Source organism: Gorilla gorilla, chromosome 5 (genome assembly GCF_029281585.2).
Source record: "Gorilla gorilla gorilla isolate KB3781 chromosome 5, NHGRI_mGorGor1-v2.1_pri, whole genome shotgun sequence".
Taxonomy (NCBI): domain Eukaryota; kingdom Metazoa; phylum Chordata; class Mammalia; order Primates; family Hominidae; genus Gorilla; species Gorilla gorilla.
The window spans coordinates 147,646,459-147,673,336 of NC_073229.2; the positions used below are offsets into that span (position 1 = coordinate 147,646,459).

A 26,878-nucleotide genomic window follows, 5' to 3' on the forward strand; every position below is an offset into this window, starting at 1 on the left:
CTTGTAGTTGTTTTGAGAGTAAAATGTGATTGTTTAAAAGAAAAGTAGCATAAGTTTTCCCATGGGCAGTATTCTCCTAAATTTGTCTTATACTCCCAACTCTTAAGCTCACCACTCACCAGTTCATCTTTTCTATAGTTGACACATAATCTTGAAGACAAAGTTAATCATACTACTGTCTGCTCAATTGCTTAAGCAGTACCACACAGTCTATCAGGACATGTAAAAGTTTTAGCTGTGTATACAAAACATTCCAAGATACAGTTCCAGTCCTGTATTGAAAAATTATATTAGAGTTTTATGTATACTGACCAATGTCATGAAAGCAATCACCTTACTAGCTTCTGTGGATACCAATAAAGAGATACCATAAAATTAATGGTTTTTATATGTATAAGAAATTTCCTGATATAAAAAATATTAACAGCAACCAATGGTTGAGTATCTAACTGTGCTAGAAAATGTGCTATATTGTTATTAGCAACTCTTTAAGTGAAATAGGTGGTAAAAGTAGTTTGGTTTATATATTTTATCATAATTTGTAACTAAAGGGCAATCCTATTAAAAATCACCAAAAGATATGACTTTATTTCTCCACAAAGCAAAGAAAAATATAATATTGACCTGAAGTTCAATAAAATCTATTGTGTCATGGAGTTAATGAAATAAAAATTGAGGCCAAATTTCTATTTTATTATTTTATTTTATTCTTTTACTTCTCAGGATATATCTCACTGAGGAGCTAAGGTAATAAAGTTCTTGGTTTAATAGAATTGTAAATAAAACCTTACTAGCTCCTGTAGAATATTGTCTTTAGATGCATCCTACGGTAAAAAATTATCTTATAATAAATTTTATATAATGTTCCTTTCTCCTCTGTATCTATACAAATTCAACTAACTTACTCTTTATGGCTCAATGAAAGACTTGCAGTTTCACTTGATAACCTTGCCTCATTTATATCTCATCTTCCTCCTTTTACAGACTTTATGATTTATGTAACTTATTTTCGTGTTTCAATAAATAATGCTTCATAGTATTATCCATTGTCCCAACAACTTTAACATCTCTATCATATCTACAGTTGCTATTTAACCACTAGGCAAAGCTATGTAGGGTTCACTCTGTTCTTCTGGCAATTTATTACCAATCTACCAGCCTGAGAAATACAGGTGTGAAATCTTTGGGTATAAAAGCATAGAGGGACTTTAGAGACTATTTAAGTTTGGTTCATAGGTGAAGAAATTGAGGCCCTAAGAAGTCAACTGATTTGTCAAAGACCATGCAACTCATTAGTATCAAAGCTGAGACTGGGCAGGACTCTGGTCTTCTCTCTAGAGTTCTCTTGTTCACATACAAGTGTTAGCATTTATAATATTATTTATAATTGCAAGACTAAGTACTAGTTATATATTTATTCAACAAGACATAGGGTACTTGATAGTAATTCACCTTTCTCTATTCGACTTCATTCATGTAAATTGCAGCTGTTTAATGAAATATTAAAAGTAATTTAAGTATAACTTAACTTCTTCCTTCCACATCTTTGCCACAACAGAGGAGTCCTGGTAATTTTATACTAAATGCCCAATAATTACATGTGGGTGAAAGTAGTGGGAAAGAAATTATCTGGTATTGTTGATTAAAGATGAATGGAATCATATATGGTAATTTTGCTTATACAAGGATTTTATGAAACAGCTTTTCTGCCTTCCTTGGTAATTGGGAAGAGGGCGGGTAACATTGCCTGAAGTTGTTCTGCTTAACCACTGAGGATTCTGAGAAATACAGTTCTTGAGGTAAGAGGTTAGCAGAGATGCTGAAAAACATTTGATGATAAAGGACCTTTCATGCTAAGAGCTAAAATCACCTATAATGTTAATATTATAAGATACTATTTGATTTGAGGAAAAACCTCACATAAGTCAGCCCCATTTTTGAAAGAAATGGATAACTACAGTGTCCCTTTGAACTTGTAGGCGTTTCAGCCCTAGTAAGAGCTCCCAATAGACATGAGAATTCAAAATTGCTTAAAAGATGAGAATTAATATTATATTTACATTAGGTTCATTTTAAATTAGTTTCAGTTATATCCATAATTAAATACAAATTTACAACAATGACCACAATGATGATGTGAAGTGGTTATTGTACAAGATCTTTTCAAAACCTATTGTAGCCAATTTTTCCTGGCCAAACAAATTCTAAAACGTAAAATAAGAGTCAAAGGAAATAAATGATTTAATATATAATTAGTCCCTTTGTATCAAAAAATGCAAAGTAATAAAAACTTCATTATGGCAGACAAAGCATGCAATGTGGGGACAACACAGAAATCCAAGAAAGGCAAGACCAATTTCAAGGCACTAAATAAGTGGACTGAGACAAGAAGTACACAGATACTTCCCAGAACAAAGTAAGTACTGTGGAAGTTTTGTCTCTTACGTGCTATGAAAGCACAAAGAAGGATTTTATGGGCTTTAAAGATGTGTAGTATTGGCTTTACAGATTTGTAGTATTCTTTTACCCATAAACAGAGCCACATTTTTTTTTAGATTTCTACTAATGAAGTTTTATTTGTTTCTAGTCTCCTGTGAACAAATTTAATAATCTAGTCTCTATATGAGCTCTACTTTTAAAAAACATTAAAATTGAAATATGTACATTCTCCTACATTTTGACCTGATATAATTGTATTCCTCAAATATAATAGCATACTTTAGTGCCACATGAAAGTTCCTCCTTTTTACATAAAGCCTTTATTTTTTTTTTCTTTTTGCAGCTTGGTTCTAAGGAAGTTCCAGACTAAAATAGTGCATCAAGAGGACTGGCATAATCAGCCTCACTAAAAACAGCCTGATTAATACTAAATATGTCCTAGCTCCTAATCAATTATGTTAATGAAGTCATAGGCAGAACATCTGCAAGCCCTGACAAAGCCCATGATCTCAGCATTGCCTGATAATATGGACTCCCCGAGCTGCTCAGGGTTAGCAGCCTTCGAGCTTTCAGAGAAGACACTGACAAAGGCTTGTGATCCTCAAACCTTGTTATTTTATTCACCACAGCCTATTACTAGGTTCTGGGATGAACTGTCAAATTACATTGCTCTTTAAATAAAATAACAGGAGCTCATGCCTGTAATCCCAGCACTTTGGGAGGCCAAGGAGGGTGGATCACGAGGTCAGGAGATTGAGACCATCCTGGCTAACATGGTGAAACCCCGCCTCTACTAAAAATACAAAAAATTAGCCAGGCATGGTGGCGGGCGCCTGTAGTCCCAGCTACTCGGGAGGCTGAGGCAGGAGAATGGCGTGAACCCGGGAGGCGGAGCTTGCAGTGAGCCGAGATGGTGCCACTGCACTTCCAGCCTGGGCAGCAGAGCGAGACTCCGTCTCAAGAAAAAATAAATAAAAAATAAATAAATAAATACAATAACAGAACCTAAGCATCCTACTTAACAAATGACACATCCTTTTCCAAGTGACAGATTGCTAAGCAAAATATTTGCTACTTGGTGTTCTATGAGCCTCTGCTAGGAGATAACTTGGCATCAAACACTTGAATAATCTGACTATCAAAGTCTCCCTCAAGTTGGGAAATCTGAATTCGTTGCTTTATATCCATCTGGAAACAACAACAGAATTAGAATCCCATGAAAAATTAAGGCAACGCTATTATTTATAGGTGTTGTCTTGTCCAATGAACATTTTGGCGAGTGAGATAGTTTTGTGTCAAATTCTCTTAAGTCATGTGAACTATTATAGTCCAAATGCCAAAAGAAATGTAATTCTGATTTTTTTGGTCTATTTTCTTTCTTTCTTTTTTTTTGGACTGGTTGTTTCTAAATCACTTGTTTACTCTCTAGGTAAGTGATATACAATAGTAACCTCTTCCTGGATGAATCCTCATGAGTGTCATCACTTAGTCTCAAGGGATGGCCAAAGCCAATGGGCAGTTGTTGAGCTGAGTGGGAAGATCTTGAACAAGCAGGCTGGAGTGACCACATTGCACACAGAAGATCCTTTCCAATGTGGGACTGAGCTAGGGGTTTCTACCCCTTTCTAGGGTGGCTGTGATCTGAGGAAGACCTCCATTTGTACTGTTGTAAAAAATTAATGATGTTTTAGCTTTAAGTACTGGTGTTTTATATAGGCAAATTGAGTCTTGACAGAGAAGGAACTGTTTTCTATTCATCTCTGAATCCCCAGTATTTTGGACAATATCTGAAATGATCCCATGTTTGGGATTTAATAAAAGTTTAAGAAATGAATGAAGACTTAAAGAAATGACTTTAAAGTTCCTGCAAAATTTATTACAATGCTGATCTTGAGACATCATATTTTCAAGAATTATTAGTAGTATTAACTACCAGTTGTATATAGTACTTATAAACTATACATATACATAAAACAGTATTTGTGTGCGTGTGAGTGTGTGTGTATATATATATTTCAATCCTCACAATAACGCTAGGAGATCAGTGCTCTCCTTATATCATCTTAGAGATGGCAAAACTCATGAAGAGTTAATTTAAATAACTTTCCAAATTTACAAAGCTAGGAAAAGGTGGAGCTCAGTTTCAAACCCAGGAACTCTGGCACCAGCCTCTTCAGAGACTAAATTGATCAAGTTATGGTAAAACTCCAAGAGTTGCAAGGCATAGCCTTATCTATTTGTCCCTATATTTTTTTGCTTGATTCCCAAAGTGCTAGAGTGGGCATCCTTCTGGAAGCTGAGGGTCACCAATATAGAATCTTAAGAGGACATTTTTGGTTTTCTAAAAGAAGCAAATTGCAATTTTAGGAAAAGTAAATTATAGTTTAGACATCATAAAAGTATTTAAGAAAATATTGGATTTTGCTGTTGCTTTGTGACTATTTTTGTTGTTGTTGTTCCTCTACATTCTATTTTATCTACAATAGAGATCTTTAAGAAAAAAAAAAAGTACTTGCCTTCAAGGGCAGGTGATGCCGGAGTGGGTCTGGAAGCTTGTTCTGTCGGTAATGGAGGTGGAATGGCTGGGCTTTGTCCTATACAATGTAGAAGTAGGAATTGGAAAAAAATAAAGTATTAACAAATCTAATATCCACAACTAAAAAGCTAGATCTGTCCCCTACATGCATAATTCATAATACCAAGCCAAATATAAATCATATTATTATGCAAAAAGAAAGCTATTATTAAGTGAGATCTTTAAGAAGACACCTTCGCAGATTCAGTTATCTTCAGAGCCATTTCTGAATATATTATTTTCCATAGATGGATATGCAATGTTAAATATATCTACTGGACTTCATTAATGGAAAATGTACATGTACTCAAATTAAGCAATTTATTTTTAATATACACACTAAATTATGGAAACTAAAATCTCAGAAGCTGAGGGGAGATCTTAATATAAAATTAATCACTATTTTTTCCATTTAACTAAAAATTCTCAAATGATATAATATGAGCAATAAAAGAAGGTTGAAATTCACAGGCCTTTTGATATTGAACAGATACATTTTTCCCTGTCATAATAAATGACCTGTAGTTAAGTAAATAATGAGCCAAAGAGAAAATATATTCAGTTTTATAGAACTTTGAAAGCTTCTCTCAAGTCTCTGTCTGAGCTTATTATGAACTGCAAAAAAAAAAAAGAGAGAGAGAGAAAGAAAGAAAACCCGCAATCATTTCCAAGTACTTCTTTATCCCAAGTGATTTCTTTAATTAACCAATACCATCCAGGCCATGAACTCTCAACATTAGCTATCATATGATCCCATATACATTGCTTGCAAAACATTTTATCACTACTTTTCATTCCATAAACTTCTGCTGTGTGTTTTTTATCCAGAAATCAACATGCAACATGGGCATGTGTACCTTCTAAAATCTCACTGACAACTAGATATTATCAAATGTCAGCAGACCTGCCTTACTGAAAGTTTTCCTTTTTTAGAATTCACCAAAATTAGTTATCTATGGTGTAATATGGTTTAGCAAGCAAAGTAATTAGAGTTGCACAAACACCACATTTCGGGCCTAGCCCTCATGCCACATGGAGCTCTGTTCATTATATACGGTTCTTGTAGCTGTTACACCCATACAGGTTGATTACTGAGCATGTTTAAGTATGTATAGAAGCCAAACATATTGTTTCATAACTTACAGGCCATATGCCTAGAAAAATATCCATTCATAATATTGTTAATTTCTTTCATTATGGAAGTAAAGATTGACTTAAACATAATATAACATGGAAGTTAATTTTTTCATTAGCAAAGAAAAAATAAGGCTGGGAACACTAAAAAGAAGGTTGATCCACATTATCTTTCTTTCCCTAGCTAACAATTATATAGTGTTTACTATGTGCCAAGAATGATCCAAATGGTTTTCCTGCATTAAGTAATTTAATCTTCACAAGCTCTTTGGGATGTGCATATTAGTCTCATTTTATAGTTTTTAAAACTGAGGTTAACCAGAGTTTAGGCTTCTCAGCTCCTAATAAGTGGAATTGGATTTCAATGCAGGTTCCCAAGTTGCAGTTCTTAAAGTTCCTCTCAGATTGCCTATGCCTAACAGAATGGTCATCTATCAGGAGTCCATGATTATAGCTGACGAGGGACAGAGGAGTGAAGCCTCTTCTCTAAGTTTGTACTTTCTCAGTGGGTCAAAGGGATATATATACTTGGAAAGATCTATTCCCCAACCTTGTTTGAGGGCCATTCTTGAAAAAACAATTCTAAGGTACGGTGGTATTTTGTAGCTTTGAAAATAAGCTACAAGGACAAAGAAGGAGTCAGTTAAATGACCAAACTTTTAAAATACAAGTGTCCATGAATATACATCAATTGTTTCTAAATACTAAGATAGATCGATATCTTCATAGAATGGTGCCTGTTGAGTCTAAGCTGCTTTCTACCCTGTCATATACCTCGGTGAATAGTAGTGGGTGTATAATTATAGTCTTTTATAGTCTTGTTGAGTTATTGAGGAACTTATTATACTATATATAAAATTATTTCCCTGGAAATTTCACATAATTTACACTATTACATATATTTAGATTTATCTGAAGGAAATGTAAAGTTATTATTTTATTTAAAACAACTTTATTGCATACTTATTATATACCAGCACTGAAGAATTATTAAACCCCAACCCTGCCTTCAAGAAGTTCCCAACATACTGGCTGAAACAGACCTCTAGACAGATCATTACATGATAGTGTGTTGAAGGAAAATCATATATACAAACGATATACTGCAGAAAGAGTCTTGCAAGAGAGTAAGTTAACAGCCTAAAAGGAGCCTGCCAGGTAAGGAAGGATGGGGAAGACGGAGGGATTCCAGGTGGAAGGTATGTGGTAAATTAAAAAAAAAAAAAGCCTGGCTGCCAAAATATATATATTTATTAAAACACACAAACTGGTGCTTCTGCAGCATAAAGTGCAATATGCAGTTGATATCAGAAATTCTGCACAACTATAATGCTCTTTTTATTCTGCTCTCTAACATGGCTGATGGCATGGTTGTAAGGCAGTGGACACAATGGGTACAATGGGAAAGTAAGACCACAAGCAAAAAAAAATTAAAAAAAGAAAGGAGAAGCCAGCTGGCTGCCTGTCTCCATAGTGACAGTGATACTAGCCCTGGCAGGGAATTACTAACTCAGGACAAGTTTTTGTTGTGATAGGGTGCACCAAAACAAATCAGATGGGTCATACTTGAACATGACACACGACTTTGGTCCTGACTCACATAATAAGTAATGTCAGAGAATCTTATTGAAATCACAAATCGTTTTGTTAGGTGAATGAATACATTATATAACATATATAATAATACATAATGAATTATATTAAATGTAATATTATATTTATAATACAGCTCTACAACAAAATCAGAGTTGTTTAGTATAAAGACTGCATGCTTAGGAGTCACATGGGTGTTAAGTGATAGCTTCAGATCTGTCACTTAGAAGCTGTGTACATTTGAAAATCTCATAACATCTCCAAGCTTCAGTTAAGGTGTTTATAAAATGTGGATAGCTGTAGGGGTGTTATAGAGATTAAGTGATGAAGCACCCAGTGCATGGCAGATACTCAAAATATTAATTCTTTTCCTGATAATGTATTTACAATTTATATCCCATCTAATTTCACAAGAAGATTTGAAGCTGACTTTTGAAGAAAAACAAAAACAAAAACAAAGAAAATTGAACATGACAGAAATAGCAGAACTCATTTGCAGAAAAGAGGCTTATAATTTTATTAGGAATATATTCTTTTGGAATTCCTGAAGATTATTACTCTCTGAAGGAAAGATTTAGGCTGTTGAAATTTACATTCGAACTCTAAAGGTGCCCTTCATTTTACAAGCTATTACCTGAAAATCCCTCTGACATTCAAACACAGTAAGTTGGCTTCATTTCTGTTCCTTGAGTGATTTGGGCTGGCTTATTTCCATAATACCTGAATGGTAGGTTGGCAAATTGCTAATACTTTATTGTTCTGAGTTCTTTTCCATACAAGTCAATTTGGCTGTTTTTGATTTAGTCAAATTCTTTTGGGGCTAGTGTACAGTGTGCATTCATTCTAATGATCTAAGTTACTGATGTTTTCTTTACTTTGCTAGAAATGATGAATGAGATTACTAAAAATCTTGTCAAGGTAGGAGGCTATGAGCTGAATTATGATTGCATGATGGAAAAAAGCAATTCACTACACTGAAGTTTAATCTATCTAGTTTCTTTATGAATGAGATTCCCTGATTGAAAACCATTTCTGAACAACCGAAGCCTACTCCCTCTGTCTTGTAACAAATGTTAAGGCTGTTTTTTTCTCTAACATCTAATAGAGATTTTATGTCATAGACCCTCACTGGATTTTCCTGGAAGTACGGAGAGCTACATCCAGAGAACTCTGAACATTTTGGAAGGACCCCAATCCTGCAAACAATGAATGGCAATAAATCCTGGGACTGGAAAGGTATGAGGACCTCCGAGTAACCATTGAGTTAAAATTCCTTTACATTAAAAACACACAGTATATGAAATCATTACAAATCCCTGTGTCAATTTGTTCTTTCAGGTTCATAGAAGGCATTTGTAAATCTATGACTAAAAGTAAAGTGAGAAGATGTGAGTTTAATAAGGAAATGATAGTCAAGTTTATTAAAGCAATAATATTGCTTATGTATTGGTATAAGTTTCCTAGACTACTTTTGTAAGATGTGGAATATTTTGAAAGTTTGGAACTTAACAAATACTAAAATTAAATGAAAAGATGGTTTTATATTTTAGGCTGAGACATGTGATTGTGCTAAGGTTGTGTGTTAATAGGGACACCTTGACCTTCATGCTTCCTTACTATCACTTGCTTCTGTCTTGTACTTTTGGACCACTTAGGGATGGAAAGAGGAGACCCTAGAGATATGGAGTGCTAACCACTCCTCCCTTTCCCAACCCCATCTATTAAAAATAATTGAATTGCCACTCATATAATAATCAGAGATGTTCAAATTTGCCTATTAAACAAAGACCTCTCCAACTGGGAATAATCTGAAGAAGTTCAGGAGTTTGTGTGAGGTGGGCAGGCACAGGATGTTTTTACTTCAAACAGACATCCTTATACCTTCCATTTGTGTATTGCTAAATGTCACCACTGTACTTTGCATTTCCTCTTTCCAGGGGCTTCTCAACCCCAAGGCAACCATAAAGTCCTATACAAAGAAAGATACAGCAGTGTGAAAGCGGCCTGGATGAAAATACAAAGACAGAGCCAGTGAGCCAGAGCCAGAGCCAGAGGACAAGAGAGAAAGGCAGAGAATGGAAAACACAGACAGAGAAGGCAGATGCATAGAGAGACAGAGATTCAATGAGAAAATAAGGAAGGAAGAAAGAAAGAAAACAAAAACGTTCTCAGCACTACAACTTCTGCCTTGTTCTGTTCCAGAACAGTATGAGCTCAGTACTTTTTCAGACTCTCAATTTTCTACAACTAATAATTTGCTCTTTCAGTTAGTGGCAAAGGCTTAATGACAAAGGTTCATCTTTAATATTAGAGAGGCACTTTTAAAATTTATGATGCTAAGCCTTTTGTTCTGGATATGGTATGTTGCACAGGTCTAGGGACTGGGATTTCAGATGTCTAGTCCATACCCTTATTCTTTTATTTATTAAATCTTTTAGTGTGTATTTTTTTCTTTCTTCTCTTCTTTTATTAGTATGTATTTCTTGAGTCATTAACATACAACATATATAGGACTTCCTCTGAGGATACAATAATGTATATGATGGACAAGATACGTAAAAGTGCCTTGAAGAGACTTGGTCTTGTGAGGGGACAGACAGGAAACAGGCAATTATCACCTAACTTAGATCTGTTGTTTCAAGGTAAAATAAGAATAATAACATCTGTGTTGGCTGGGATGTTGTGAGTGTTTGTGGAGATAATAGTACAAATGAAATTACTGAGGGACAATGGTGAAGATAGGGCCGTATCATGGAGCTTACACTAGTGATGGAAGGAGATGGGAGATACAAAAGCAAGACAATATTTCAGATTTCATAAATGAATGGCAAGCATAGAGCAGTGAGGCAGAGAATGACTGGAGAAAGAGACTATGCTAAACTGGATAGTAAAGGAAGAGCAGGACCCCACTAAACTATATGGAGTTTTGTGCAAATCACATGAACACACGTAGAACATTTTAGGCTGCTCATGTGACTTTGGATTTGTCCTAAGGGCAATAGTAAGCCTTTGAACTGCTTTAGCATGATAGGATTTTAAAAGATCACTGGCTGCTGTGTGAACAAAAATAATGTTGTAAAGAAAAGGATATTAGCTGTATCAGATCAGTTGGAGACTACTGAAATAACCCAAGCTGGCTTGGACTACATAGGAGTAGTGTAAACTCATTCATTCATGCAAGAAATACTTATTGAGTGCCTACTCAGTACCAGACCCTTTTCTAGGACATGGAGTTATAGCAGTGAACAATATAGAAAAAAATTCCCGAATTCATGGAGACTCCAGTGGGCAGAGACAAAAAAATAGCAACTAAATAAGTTAAAAGGAATTGAGTACCCTATAAAAATTTATCAGGGAAATGTTATAACGAATGCCTTTCGGAGTAATGGGTAGAGATCTTAAATGTATGGTCAATGAAAATCAGAAGTTGTAGAGAAGTGGATAAATTCACAGTACGTTTTAAAGTAGACCTAATAAGACTTAATGAATTTGATGTGGCAAGTGAGAAAAATACATCAAGGATGATGACTTTTATAATTTGACTTGAGTATCTGGGAACAAACAAGTACAGTGCCATAATAAGGGCAGAAAATTTTCCATTCACCCAGCAACTTATGAACTCATTTGTTTAGTCTTTATTGCCTCTTGCATTATATAGTTTTCACTTTGCTGGAGTACTTGTATAGAAGATCACCAGTGAAGAAGCCAGAGATGGCTCATTTGGTTATCCCAATAATACATCTTATTGTTAATTAACTCTCAAGGGTTTTTTTTTTTTCACAATTTTAGAAAAGTTTTAAGCAAATGAATTATTTAACATGAATTGGCTATGTGACCCTACTATAAGGTGTTTAAAACACCAACAGCTTAAACTTCTTAGATCAAAGGACATCCTCCAGGCCAAAATGTTTCCACTGGAACGGTTTCTTTGCTTCCTGATTAAAAGCTTCCCTAATATATTTCCACGTGTTATTACATATTTTCGTATTCACTTTGATGGAAAGCAAGAATAGCAGCCAAATACATATTTCATGCATTCTTTTGATTAAAAATGATAAAGGTAATATTAGTGTTTTTTTCTTTCTCACCTCCAATTTATGAAGTGGAAATAATTTTCCATGGAATGGCCAACTAAAGTAAATATGATAAATTCAGATCATACCATTGTTCCATTTATCCTTGTACCCTGTCTGTGACAGAATACCTGATGTTTGGGATATAACAAAAATAGATGCATAGAATCATAGAGTTTAAGAATGTAAAAGACTTTTGAAATCAGCCATTCTAATACCCTAATTTTTAAGATAGACAAAAAAATGGTCTCTGGAAGGATAAATAGTCTAACAAAGGTCACGCATTGAGAACAAACCTAATATGAGCCAAGATGGCCGAATAGGAACAGCTCCGGTCTACAGCTCCCAGCGTGAGCGACGCAGAAGACGGGTGATTTCTGCATTTCCATCTGAGGTACCGGGTTCATCTCACTAGGGAGCGCCAGACAGTGGGCGCAGGACAGTGGGAACAGCGCACCACGCAGGAGCCGAAGCAGGGCGAGGCATTGCCTCACTCGGGAAGCGCAAGGGGTCAGGGAGTTACTTTTCCTAGTCAAAGAAAGGGGCGACAGACAGCACCTGGAAAATCGAGTCACTCCCACTCGAAGACTGCGCTTTTCCGACGGGCTTAAAAAACGGCTCACCAGGAGATAGTATCCACACCTGGCTCAGAGGGTCCTACGCCCACGGAGTCTTGCCGATTGCTAGCACAGCAGTCTGAGATCAAACTGCAAGTCGGCAGCGAGGCTGGGGAGGGGCGCCCGCCATTGCCCAGGCTTGATTAGGTAAACAAAGCAGCCGGGTAGCTCGAACTGGTTGGAGCCCACCACAGCTCAAGGAGGCCTGCCTGCCACTGTAGGCTCCACCTCTGGAGGCAGGACACAGACAAACAAAAAGACAGCAGTAACCTCTGCAGACTTAAATGTCCCGTCTGACAGCTTTGAAGAGAGCAGTGGTTCTCCCAGCACGCAGCTGGAGATCTGAGAACAGGCAGACTGCCTCCTCAAGTGGGTCCCTGACCCCTGACCCCCGAGCAGCCTAACTGGGAGGCACCCCCCCAGCAGGGGCACACTGACATCTCACACGGCAGGGTATTCCAACAGACCTGCAGCTGAGGGTCCTGTCTGTTAGAAGGAAAACTAACAAACAGAAAGGACATCCACACCAAAAACCCATCTGTACATCACCATCATCAAAGACCAAAAGTAGATAAAACCACAAAGATGGGGAAAAAACAGAACAGAAAAACTGGAAACTCTAAAAAGCAGAGCGCCTCTCCTCCTCCAAAGGAATGCAGTTCCTCACCAGCAACAGAACAAAGCTGGATGGAGAATGACTTTGACGAGCTGAGAGAAGAAGGCTTCAGACGATCAAATTACTCTGAGCTACGGGAGGACATTCAAACCAAAGGCAAAGAAGTTGAAAACTTTGAAAAAAATTTAGAAGAATGTATAACTAGAATAACCAATACAGAGAAGTGCTTAAAGGAGCTGATGGAGCTGAAAACCAAGGCTTGAGAACTACGTGAAGAATGCAGAAGCCTCAGGAGCTGATGCGATCAACTGGAAGAAAGGGTATCAGCAATGGAAGATGAAATGAATGAAATGAAGCGAGAAGGGAAGTTTAGAGAAAAAAGAATAAAAAGAAATCAGCAAAGCCTCCAAGAAATCTGGGACTATGTGAAAAGACCAAATCTACGTCTGATTGGTGTACCTGAAAGTGATGGGGAGAATGGAACCAAGTTGGAAAACACTCTGCAGGATATTATCCAGGAGAACTTCCCCAATCTAGCACAGCAGGCCAACATTCAGATTCAGGAAATACAGAGAACGCCACAAAGATACTCCTCGAGAAGAGCAACTCCAAGACACATAATTGTCAGATTCACCAAAGTTGAAATGAAGGAAAAAATGTTAAGGGCAGCCAGAGAGAAAGGTTGGGTTACCCTCAAAGGGAAGCCCATCAGACTAACAGCGGATCTCTCGGCAGAAACCGTACAAGCCAGAAGAGAGTTGGGGCCAATATTCAACATTCTTAAAGAAAAGAATTTTCAACCCAGAATTTCATATCCAGCCAAACTAAGCTTCATAAGTGAAGGAGAAATAAAATACTTCACAGACAAGCAAATGCTGAGAGATTTTGTCACCACCAGGCCTTCCCTAAAAGAGCTCCTGAAGGAAGCACTAAACATGGAAAGGAACAACTGGTACCAGCCACTGCAAAAACATGCCTAATTGTAAAGACCATCGAGACTAGGAAGAAACTGCATCAACTAATGAGCAAAATAACCAGCTAACATCATAATGACAGGATCAAATTCACACATAACAATATTAACCTTAAATGTAAATGGGCTAAATGTTCCAATTAAAAGACACAGACTGGCAAATTGGATAAAGAGTCAAGACCCATCAGTGTGCTATATTCAGGAAATCCATCTGACGTGCAGAGACACACATAGACTCAAAATAAAAGGATGGAGGAAGATCTACCAAGCAAATGGAAAACAAAAAAAGGCAGGGGTTGCAATCCTAGTCTCTGATAAAACAGACTTTAAACCAACAAAGATCAAAAGAGACAAAGAAGGCCATTACAAAACCATGATCAAGTGGGCTTCATCCCTGGGATGCAAGGCTGGTTCAATATACGCAAATCAATAAATGTAATCCAGCATATAAACGGAGCCAAAGACAAAAACCACATGATTATCTCAATAGATGCAGAAAAAGCCTTTGACAAAATTCAACAACCCTTCATGCTAAAAACTCTCAATAAATTAGGTATTGATGGGACGTATTTCAAAATAATAAGAGCTATCTATGACAAACCCACAGCCAATATCATACTGAATAGGCAAAAACTGGAAGCATTCCCTTTGAAAACTGGCACAAGACAGGGATGCCCTCTCTCACCACTCCTATTCAACATAGTGTTGGAAGTTCTGGCCAGGGCAATTAGGCAGGAAAAGGAAATAAAGGATATTCAATTAGGAAAAGAGGAAGTCAAATTGTCCCTGTTTGCAGATGACATGATTGTATATCTAGAAAACCCCATTGTCTCAGCCCAAAATCTCCTTAAGCTGATAAGCAACTTCAGCAAAGTCTCAGGATACAAAATCAATGTACAAAAATCACAAGCATTCTTATACACCAACAACAGACAAACAGAGAGCCAAATCATGAGTGAACTCCCATTCACAATTGCTTCAAAGAGAATAAAATACCTAGGAATCCAACTTACAAGGGATGTGAAGGACCTCTTCAAGGAGAACTACAAACCACTGCTCAAGGAAATAAAAGAGGATACAAACAAATGGAAGAACATTCCATGCTCATGGGTAGGAAGAATCAATATCGTGAAAATGGCCATACTGCCCAAGGTAATTTACAGATTCAATGCCATCCCCATCAAGCTACCAATGCCTTTCTTCACAGAATTGGAAACAACTACTTTAAAGTTCATATGGAACCAAAAAAGAGCCCGCATCGCCGAGTCAATCCTAAGCCAAAAGAACAAAGCTGGAGGCATCACACTACCTGACTTCAAACTATACTACAAGGCTACAGTAAACCAAAACAGCATGGTACTGGTACCAAAACAGAGATATAGATCAATGGAACAGAACAGAGCCCTCAGAAATAACGCCGCATATCTACAACTATCTGATCTTTGACAAACCTGAGAAAAACAAGCAATGGGGAAAGGATTCCCTATTTAATAAACGGTGCTGGGAAAACTGGCTAGCCATATGTAGAGAGCTGAAACTGGATCCCTTCCTTACATCTTATACAAAAATCAATTCAAGATGGATTAAAGACTTAAACGTTAGACCTAAAACCATAAAAACCCTAGAAGAAAACCTAGGCATTACCATTCAGGACATAGGCATGGGCAAGGACTTCATGTCTAAAACACCAAAAGCAATGGCAACAAAAGACAAAATTGACAAATGGGATCTAATTAAACTAAAGAGCTTCTGCACAGCAAAAGAAACTACCATCAGAGTGAACAGGCAACTACAAAATGGGAGAAAATTTTCACAACCTACTCCTCTGACAAAGGCTAATATCCAGAATCTACAATCAACTCAAACAAATTTACAAGAAAAAAACAAACAACCCCATCAAAAAGTGGGTGAAGGAGATGAACAGACACTTCTCAAAAGAAGACATTTATGCAGCCAAAAAACACATGAAAAAATGCTCACCATCACTAGCCATCAGAGAAATGCAAATCAAAACCACAATGAGATACCACCTCACACCAGTTAGAATGGCAATCATTAAAAAGTCAGGAAACAACAGGTGCTGGAGAGGATGTGGAGAAATAGGAACACTTTTACACTGTTGGTGGGACTGTAAACTAGTTCAACCATTGTGGAAGTGAGTGTGGCGATTCCTCAGGGATCTAGAACTAGAAATACCATTTGACCCAGCCATCCCATTACTGGGTATATACCCAAAGGACTATAAATCATGCTGCTATAAAGACACATGCACACGTATGTTTACTGCGGCATTATTCACGATAGCAAAGACTTGGAACCAACCCAAATGTCCAACAATGATAGACTGGATTAAGAAAATGTGGCACATATACACCATGGAATACTATGCAGCCATAAAAAAGGATGAGTTCATGTCCTTTGTAGGGACATGGATGAAATTGGAAATCATCATTCTCAGTAAACTATCACAAGAACAAAAAACCAAACACCACATATTCTCACTCATAGGTGGGAATTGAACAATGAGATCACATGGACACAGGAAGGGGAATATCACACTTTGGGGACTGTTGTGGGGTTGGGGGAGGGGGAAGGGATAGCATTGGGAGATATACCTAACGCTAGATGATGAGTTAGTGGGTGCAGCGCACCAGCATGGCACATGTATACATATGTAACTAACCTGCACAATGTGCACATGTACCCTAAAACTTAAAGTATAATAAAAAAAAGAAAAATGTTCACCAAAAGAAAAAAAAACCTAATATAAGATTAAATTTTTTAACTCCATTTTATTTTCCTATTTAATCAACTATTTGGACAGTCAAGATAAATGCCAATTATTTTACCTGTTACCATAAATGACTCATAACCATTGACAAATCTATAGGTATTCACTTCCTAAGGTAAAGAAAAATCATACTTTTTTACATGGTCATTTTCTGTTTAACCTTAGTTAGACGTTGAATGGACTTGATATATCCCACAGAAGAGGCCCAGTACTTAAAGACCAGTCTCCATGTTAGCTGACCAATTTCTGCAGTTCTAGATAGAGTATCAACTGGGATATTTTTTAAACTTTCAGAATTACTAAGTCTTCATTTTTTAAAAATAATTTCTTTTAGTTATCTGAACAATATTTCTTTCAACTCCACAGAAAATCATATTTGCGTATAGGTAAGGAAAATGGGAGATGGTGAAGACAGAAGATATAGGTAAATAGGTAAATATGAATTGTGTTTTTATTTTAGTACAAAGACCAAAGCTGATAGGGAAAGAGATTAATGAGGCAAAGTGGATGGATTAAATTCTCGATTAAAAATAATAAATCTATTTAATGTACCCAGCATGCAATGTCCTAACTTGCCATGGAATCATCCAGTGAAATGTTCAATACATGGGATTTCAAATTTTCAGTGATAAAACTGCCTAGAACTTGGCTAATTTCAGTCAATCCTCAAAGCTTAGCTCTTTTAGCCCTTCTTGGACTCCCCTCTACCCATTCCCCTGAAAACACTTTATGCTCTCAGAGGACCCAGTGTATGCTTTATCCTCTGCTTCTGTGGTTCTCAATACATTTGTTCATTTACAAGTTTGTTTGTTTTTTTAAATCCTCAGTAGACAATAAACAACTTAAAGCCAAAATATGGACCATATTAGGCAATACATATTTAGTAAAGGAAAGAGCATTATTAAAAGTGAAAATTATTGCTTAAATGAGTGAGTAAACAAATGAATAATTCTAAATGTCACTCTGTTTTACTGCTTCTGGAGTGTTTTAATATGAACAGACTGAATTATAGTATTTTTAGAGTGCTTGGTAAAATGTGAAATAGTACCAAAGATATATAACGAAACTTTAACTTATATATTTGTGGTTTTTTTCACCAATCATTTATAGTTCTAGACCAAAGTATTTATTTTCTTTCTTGAGGAAGTTTACTAATTTATGAGTAGAACACTAATCTTTCAAAGAAAGTTATACATTTTTCCATGATTAGTGGGAAAAAGTGAACTAAAGCTTCAAGATGAAGAAAGATAGCTTCATTATTTAAACAGCTCTACTAACATATAGCACTTGTAATATATTCTGAATATCTATAATTCCCCACAAGTGGAAAGACTATGTCAATTATCTATTGTGGTATCTTTCAGCCTAATGAATTCTGCACTCACGTATTAAACTTGAAGAGTGTTTTAGTGCCAGCAGAGTTCACTGAGAACATTGAAAAGCAAACAAAATGGATGACTTGCCAAATTCATCCAACTGACTTACAACTAGGACCCAAGTATGCGGAGTCCCAGTGCAGTGCTCTTATACAACAGTATCCTGTCTTTGAGCTTGCATTTGCAGGCATTTTCAAAAGAGCATAGAGGACAGGGAATGAACAAAACATAAGACAAAATTTTAGAAAAGTGCAAAACAATTTCAAATAATTACAGATAGATATTATATTGCCATATTATGTTTCAGAATTCTAGTTTATATAATTTTAGAATAATAATAAAAATTTAAATGTAATATTCCATAGTACAGTAGGAAGACATTATTGAGGGGCATTTTAACCCTTGTTTTATTTGAGGATAACTTAAAATACAAAGAACACATATTTTCAACCATCAGTTATGGTAACGCAATATTCAAAGTTATAATGAACTCAAGTTTCTGAGATATCTTTTTTCAATGTCAAAAATATTTAACATTTTTTATCAAAATAGAGATGCCTATTCTCTGAGGTGTTGAATGGTAGAAGTGGCTATAGAATAAATATCATTCATTTCATTAGAAATCCATTTTTCTTCATGGCAAATATTTAAAATATTAGATTTATGTATAAATTGTTTAGGTCCATAATTAAATATCATTAAAAATGACTGACTTTCATAACAGAGTGACACTCCATTTCCAAAAAAAAAAAAAAAAAAAAAAGAATGACTTTCAAGAAAAAAACACAAAACTTTAAGTAAAACTTCAAGCTAAAATCTCACGCTTAATTTATATCCCTCGGCATGCCCTTCCCCTCTCACATGTTAACATACGGACTCACTAATAAATAAATAATAACTTTATTCATTTAATTTAATCGATCCATGCTATGAATACAGAAGAGTTATCAGTTCTCATAAGGCGGTTGTTTACCAACGAAGTTTTCACAATGCATATTCCTGAATATGGGTACATTGAATATGTCATAGCCTCTCAAGTTAAAATGTAATAGTTTAGGTTTTATATTCAGTATTACTTTCCAGAGATCCAACATGTATTAATGACTCACTAAAAGACTGAAAATCGAGTCACATTTAATTATCGATTTTTGGGAATGTGAGTGGCAACCAGAAAGGTGAAGAAATAAGAGGAAAAATGGTTCCCAGAGGTAAAATGATTACATTTACAACATGTATTAAAATAATTTATAAATAGAGTAACAAATTTGCTTCTCAAGAGATAGGAGGCTTGACATTTTTGTAAACTACCTAAACATAGAAAATAAATAATGCCTCCTATCTCCTATCTTTGCTGGTTGTTTGACTTTAGGATTCTACTAAAAAGGTTATTGACAGAGAGCAGCTGGCATAGTTGATCGCTAAATCAATTCCCAGACTCCTAGAACCTGTTGTTTTCATTTTAAACAACCTTAAGACCCACCAACAACTCCAGAGATAAATTTACTCTGTGTTCTCTTTCATCTCAATTTGCTGTCACTCTAACCATTAAGAATACAATTTACACTTAAAAATCTAATCACGGAACTGGATGATATTTTATCAGTCCTTACAGTCAGCTTAATGGATACTCACGAAATTTAAAAGTAAACCATATCCAAGACTCTCTCAACAATTTTGGTGATAAACCATTTGTGCTGTGAAGTATGAGATCACAGACAACTCTGCTTGTGGTTTCTATGCCAGATTCCTTTCACTCACCAACCAACAAAGGCAGCTAAAAGCTATCAGCCAATTATCTGCTTTGTCAATTATATTGACAAGGTTTAGGTGTGTATGTCATATTTAAATTATAAGGGAAACAGTGATTATATATTTGTCTTAAATTATAGTACTTAGGAAACAGAGTGAAGAAAAAGGAAAAAAAAAAAACCTAAGTGACAGGGACCCTCTGTTTTTGAAAACATATTTGTAATCCTCCCTAAGTCCTGGAGAAAATATATAGCCATTTGAAAAAATTCTGTAATTTCCCCTGGTTCAATTTCCTAATTTCTGAGTTGAAGAGGTTATAACCCACTTCACAGGGCTTTGTGAGAAATACATAAGATGATCCATACCTAGAACGTAGCACAGTACCTGACATACCATTAGCACTCAGTACCACACGTCTTACATCTACTTTTATTGTCCTCATGTTGTCATCATGATCATCTCTGACAAACAATCTCCAAAACTTCAAAAATCCTTAAAGAGTAGAAGCAGAATAATATATTGAGAACTACCTGAGTTTTCCTCCAATTCCACTTAGCACGCTAGGCCAGGCTGTTTGTAAATTTCCTTTCTCATTATCCTTAAATGCAAGGGGATAATTTTTAAAAGCTATCACATGGCATGTGAAAAAGGGTTGCTTCTCTGTTATTTAGAGATCTAATTCCTAGAAAATAAAATCAATTTGGCACTTTTTAATCACCCTGTTAAACTATTTCCATACTACTTGATATTTGGCAAAAGGAAGGAATGTTGCAACTGTAATACCTCCCTTCCCCTTTGTTTCCACCTGTGGGAAAATGTCTTTCGTTTTTTTCTGTTTTTTGGCTCCTACACATTCAAATATTCTGTGTTCACAAGAAATTCAAAGAGACATGAAAAGCGTAAAGCAGAGCTATACAGCCAATTAAAAAGAAATCTGGTTTTGGAGTTTACCTCAGAAGGAGAAAAAAGAACTTGAGGTTTTACTTTAGCAGAAAATTTTCTACAGGGTACTTTAATAAAGATAATAAAACCACATATTTTCAACTACAGGCATGCAACATAAACTGAAATATTTCGTAGATAGAGGATAAAATGGAAGCATGTTAATAATTGTTATTTAATAGGCTTAACACGACAATTAAATTCACAAATACATTCTCACTTGAATGACACATTTGGAAGTCATCCAATCTCTCTTCCTGCTTTATATTGTGTATAATTGATACTATGTTATTATTTAAAACAGTACACACTGCTTATCCAGTGTCTGCCAAGAGGCTATTTATAATCACATAAAAATAATATTCCTCTGGGAGAAAATCATTATTAATGTAAACATTGTCATGAATTATAGAAAATGGAAAAGGTTTACATCTTAATGCAACCAATATATAAGAGAATATTAAATCATCAATTTGTTTCTAACAGGGAGTTTCCATATGACAATATTGTACTTTTTTCATATCTATTTTCACTCACTTCCTATAAGAAATTGGAATTGGAATTGTGCAAACAAGTCTTCTCTACTAAACAAGAGCTCATTACCCAAACACTGTGGATGGTTACAATAGAAAGTGGTTTATAGGTGACACTTTTTCCCTCAGGAAAGCAGCATGTTAATCACAAAGCAGAAATACAGAATCAAATAGGGCAGTGGGCATTTGTAAGACAGAATATCAATAATCACGTGTGAATAACTAAGGACAGACACAAGTATGAATGGTCTAATTTGGAAGAGAACACAGTGGTACAGATCACATCTATATGGTGCAATGTTTTGTTCAGTTTTTACCTTGGATTGATTTCTCATTTATTATTATTATTATTATTATTATTATTATTATTATTATTATTATTATTTGAGACCGAGTCTCGCCCTGTCGCCCAGACTGGAGTGAAGTGGCATGATCTCGGCTCACTACAAGCTCCGCCTCCCAGGTTCACGCCATTCTCCTGCCTCAGCCTTCCTAGTAGCTGGGACTACAGGCGTGTGCCACCATGCCAGGCTAATTTTTTGTATTTTTAGTAGAGACGGGGTTTCACCGTGTTAGCCAGGATGGTCTCGATCTCCTGACCTTGTGATCCACCCGCCTTGTCTTCCCAAGGCGCTGAGATTACAGGCGTGAGCCACTGCACCCGGCCAGTATTATTAATTTTTAAAAACTACATCTAATTTTATTACCACTTCCTCCCCTATTTTGGATGAAAAAAAATGGCCAAATAAATAGGAAACAATACTAAACTCATTGCAAGCAATTAATGATAACAACCACAATAAAGCTGAAGATAAGCATTGATAAAACACGCCTTGATAAGGCCTGTTCTAACCACTGTGGCCCTCTCTCTGGAATTTTGTAGAGAATATAATCTGCATCATATGATTTAGTGCTTAATTAGCACCTTCTTCTATTTTTCTCCCACAGCTGCCTTATATTATTCATTGTTTTATTCATAATCTCTGACGATTGTTACCTCCTTCTGGTTTGAAACTCTTGTTATGACTGCTAGCATTAAGTACATACTAGAGATTCAATAACTGCTGAGAGATTGATTAATAGAACAACTTTGAGCATAGCAACTCAGATGTTGATGAAGATGTAAACAGAAAAATATACTGTCTTTCAATTGTGGAACAATTATTAGTGCTATGCAAGAATAACAGTATTATTATGTCTTAATGTATGATACTTTAGAAACCAAAATATGAAATATACTAAGCTAGAATAAAAGTCATAGAATTGACTAAAAACTGTTGAGCAACGGGTTGAATAGTCTATAATCAGTACAATCAGTATAATCATCAATGCTACAATCAGTAACGTTACTGTTAATATTGCAAAATTCATTTTTGTCTTCATCTTTTGCAAATACAAAAGCATCCTCTGCAGAAAAAAAAAGCTATAGAAAAGAGATATTGCTTATCAAATAGCTCTCTCTGAAAATAGCCAATTATTTATATCAAAATAGGTATGGGCATATTTATTATTTCCATATTTAAAAATAAGTCCGCTTAAGAAAAGGTATAAGAACTATGCATTTATGGAAATGGTTAGAAAGAGTCCTATTCTCTATTTTGTATCCACTAGGCCACACAAATGAACCTTAGAACAGCACTGGAAGAATATATTCATGTAATTTTCTAGAGTTCTTTTTCAATCTTCACTTGTGCATATAAACTAACAGATAAGATTATTAAAATACATGGTGCATTAATAAATAACACATAATTATTTCAATAATTCTTTGATTAAACCTTAATTTTCCTTGTTTCTCATGCAGCAATTCAAATTACTCTGTATTATTTCTTCCTTTTCAGACTGTATTAGAACATGCTTTTAATAGTCCCAGTGGGTTACCTGAGAAGGAATTTATTCTTGTCTGACAGCAAGTCCATGCCATTAATAGTGACAAGGCTAGACCAAAAAAGCCACTTTAAGGAAAGTTCTCTCAAAGCAAAGATATACCTACAGAACCTGCCTCCTCTTTCACAAGACTAGGAGACAAAATTCTAAAATGAAAAAGCTTAAGCCTTCATTTTGTTTTCTTTTCTGGACATAGAGGATGTAAAGTAATATGAACACTGTATTAAGGGCAAAGTAGTCTTATTCACTAGCCTTCTCCAAAAACCTGAAGCATTTTATCACAATGAAACTGACTGAGAGAGTGGTAACAGCTTCAGAGGAAACCTCCACTCAGAAGTACATGGATCTATTTCTGCGTGTATTCCAGTTACTTACAGTGACTAGAATGTTTAATGGATTGATTTTGACAAATATGACAATCTGATACATTTATCTTGAATAGCTTCCATAGACTTCATATAATCAGAAAGCAACTCTCATGAGGGTATGGCAAGTCCAGGAACTGTGTGCTTCCGTAATTAAGCCTAGGCTCGCTCTCATTTCTTCTTTCATTGTAGCCTAATTCTGTATGCTGCCTGCAGTCTACTCATGCATGCAGCAAACCTGTCTTTGTTAATTCTGAGCTTCTGTCTCTAGAGATATAACCAATAACTCCTTTAAGAAATCTTTACACAGGTCTATTTGCAATGTTTAGAAACCTGTCATCTTTTAAAATAACAAGATTATTTCTACAAATGAATAAAAATTGCTGCTCTGGGATGATCATCAAATTTTTTTTCATTGAAATAAATATTCTACACCCTGAACTTAATTCAACAAACATATCAGGTTTCTGGCAAGGTATAAGGCAGTGGAGATTTAAAGACAAATATTTATTGAAGGTATATATAAGCAGCAGAAAAAGAGTTCTAGGGAGAGAATAATAATGCTACATGAATATTAAATCAGAAAGCTATAAGAAATGGGTAGAAAATCACAATTCTGCTATATATGGGAACCACCATCCACACCAAACACTTAAATAATGCTTATTATGGTTATTATAGTCAAGAGGGTTTTATGTGTATGTATATGCTCATTGCTTAAAATATACATTAACCCTATAAAGTTATCTCATTTTATAGATGAGGAAAGAGGCTCAGAAAGTTAAGTAACTTGCCCATGTTCATTTGAATTTTTTCTTATATAATTAATTCCTTTTATGACACTAATTATTCTATTTAATTCTTTTCTCTCCTATTCATTCCATGGCTTCAACCATTTTCTCTTTTATTTGCTCCTGAAATCCTTGTGCAGCTCATTCTGTGAATGTTGTATCACTAGTGGTTTTGTTATCAGGTAACTGAGGAACCCAAGGACCTGGGCTTTCATTCATAGCAAATTAAGAAGAAGCTCCATTTTTCCAGACTGTAGTGAGTCTGATAAATAGTCAAAATCTTCCATTATTAAATTTAAAGGGCATACAAGTGCAGTTCCAACAGAGGCATAAGATGACTTAAATTACGATAAATGAAATGGATCCAAACATATTTTCTGAAAGATTTTACACTTAGAAAAATGTTGTATATCTAAACGTCTTATAACATCTTGGGTTTTGGGTTCTCTTGGTGTAACTTCTTTTTTTTTTTTTTAACCACTGTTGAATAGTAAGATTGATGATAGGCTTATCGGGTATTTTCCCTCAATTTGGAGATCTAGAATATTTCCTCTGTGTACAGATGCCAATCTATTTTTGCAGTCTTATTCAATAAATTCATTATACTATAGAAGTTGCCGTTTAGCTGATAATTTTGATTCAATTATACTAAGACACTTTTATTGTATTCCCGTTGATCCTTCAACTAAAAGAGTTAATGTTGTAAACATTACCTGAAGCACTTGGCATAATGTTCTGTCTCACAGAATCACATTTCAAGTTTGTATAAACCAAATAGAGCATTTTATTTTTATCATATTTAATAGGGCCAATTACATAACCTTATCAAAAATATAAGCAGATCTACAACTATAGGCATTAATCATATTAATCATTCCTCTAATAATAATAATTTTTTTCTGGATGTTTGTGTATGCTTGATGGCTAGCAATAAGTTCTACATAAATTCTACCTTGGCTTCATGAGGGCAGGTACCATACATATTTTGTTTACTGCTATATCTACATCTACTAGGAAGTTACTAGTACTGTTCCTAGAATTCAGAAGACAAACTACATTTGCCTAAATTCTACAGGGACTACAGAATTTGTCCATATGATCCTCATAACACTACAAATTATGTAATATTATTACCCATGTTATGCGGTAGATAGTAGAACAAAGGCTAGGAGACATCAGATGGCTACTATGGGCAAAATGAGTCTGGTATGTTATTTGTTGATGTGGTTCTGAAAAAATATTTTTCTGTCATTATCAAAATTCTACTCGTAATAGTCATTATATATGTGCTCAAGCACTAAATAAGAGCCAACACTCAGAGAGCCATGTGCTGTAAATGCACTTCGACCAGAAATACAAAAAAACAGGACTCAGCCAAAGGAGGAAAGAAAGATATATTGCTCCATTTCAGGTTATAAACAGGTCAAGTTCTAGCAGCTTCCTTACTGCATTATATTTTTAGTGGATAGTCATGCACATGTCACTGTTGGTCCTCCTTTAAGTCTAGATCTCATTTAAGTATCCACCACATATATGAAATAAAATTGTCAGGATACTTTGTAGAATTTTGAGTTGCAACATTAATTTCTTAAGTCACACATAGTGCTCATCACCACCCATGAATAATGGCTTCCTAAAGTTTACCCTTCCTTCCTTCAATTCTATGCTTTAGACACACCAGTTTTGGCCATATTCTACAATTTTTTTCTCATTTCCGATCCCATAAACAGACTACTACCCATCATGCTTCATGAAATGCTGCTTTCCTTCATTGTTCTGCTTAAAGTCCTTCAAAGACTTCCCTTTATGCCAAATATCACCTCTTTCTGATTGACCAAGTGTTCTATAATCTGTCATCAAAATATATACAACGTATTATTGTCTGATGTTTGCCAATTTTAGTTTATCCTCTTTTCAGTCTGATATCCTCATTGTCTTATAAACACATCAATTTCACATGCACTATAATGTTCGCATTCATTTTCTCCTTCATTCACATACAAACAAAGCAATCCCAATATATTTCTCAGCACTTAGTCAAATATTATCCATCTTTCAAGTTCTAGATCCACTACATCTTTTTTGACAGCAGGAATCACAGATGTTTCTCCTCTGAATCTTAAAACATTTAGAGTTCGTATTATACAATCTAATGCCTAAGTCTAAACTTATTCTACTATTTATTTTTTCTCTTTTAAATAATTACTCATTTCACTTGCTCCAGTCAGGGATCATCTTTTAGTATTCTTACATCCTCTACTATGCTGAGCCTGGGACTGCTGAGCATGCAGAAGATATTTAATATTTACACTCTAACTTATTTTACTCACTGTCCTAGTGACCCCTTCTCTACCTCTGACTTTTCTCCAAAACTCCACACTTGATTATCTAGCTGCTTACTTCAGTTAGAAGTGCTGTGAATTA

At 35.4% G+C, this 26,878-nt stretch overlaps 1 protein-coding gene and 1 long non-coding RNA gene across 49 annotated transcripts in view; one reads left to right on the forward strand and one right to left on the reverse strand.

Annotated features, from left to right (window-relative positions):
- Positions 1-26,878, reverse strand: part of TRDN (triadin) — a 419,844-nt gene that overhangs the window by 244,381 nt on the left and 148,585 nt on the right. For all 48 annotated transcript variants that reach the window (XM_031012505.2, XM_055391701.2, XM_055391743.2 and 45 more), the window contains one exon: positions 4,956-5,033. In XM_031012505.2, the coding sequence (XP_030868365.2) occupies positions 4,956-5,033 (78 nt within the window). The remainder of the gene's footprint in view (positions 1-4,955; positions 5,034-26,878) is intronic.
- Positions 1-26,878, forward strand: part of LOC109027395 (uncharacterized) — a 55,039-nt gene that overhangs the window by 20,096 nt on the left and 8,065 nt on the right. The window contains exon 2 of the long non-coding RNA XR_008681097.2: positions 8,863-8,977. This is a non-coding gene — a long non-coding RNA (uncharacterized lncRNA). The remainder of the gene's footprint in view (positions 1-8,862; positions 8,978-26,878) is intronic.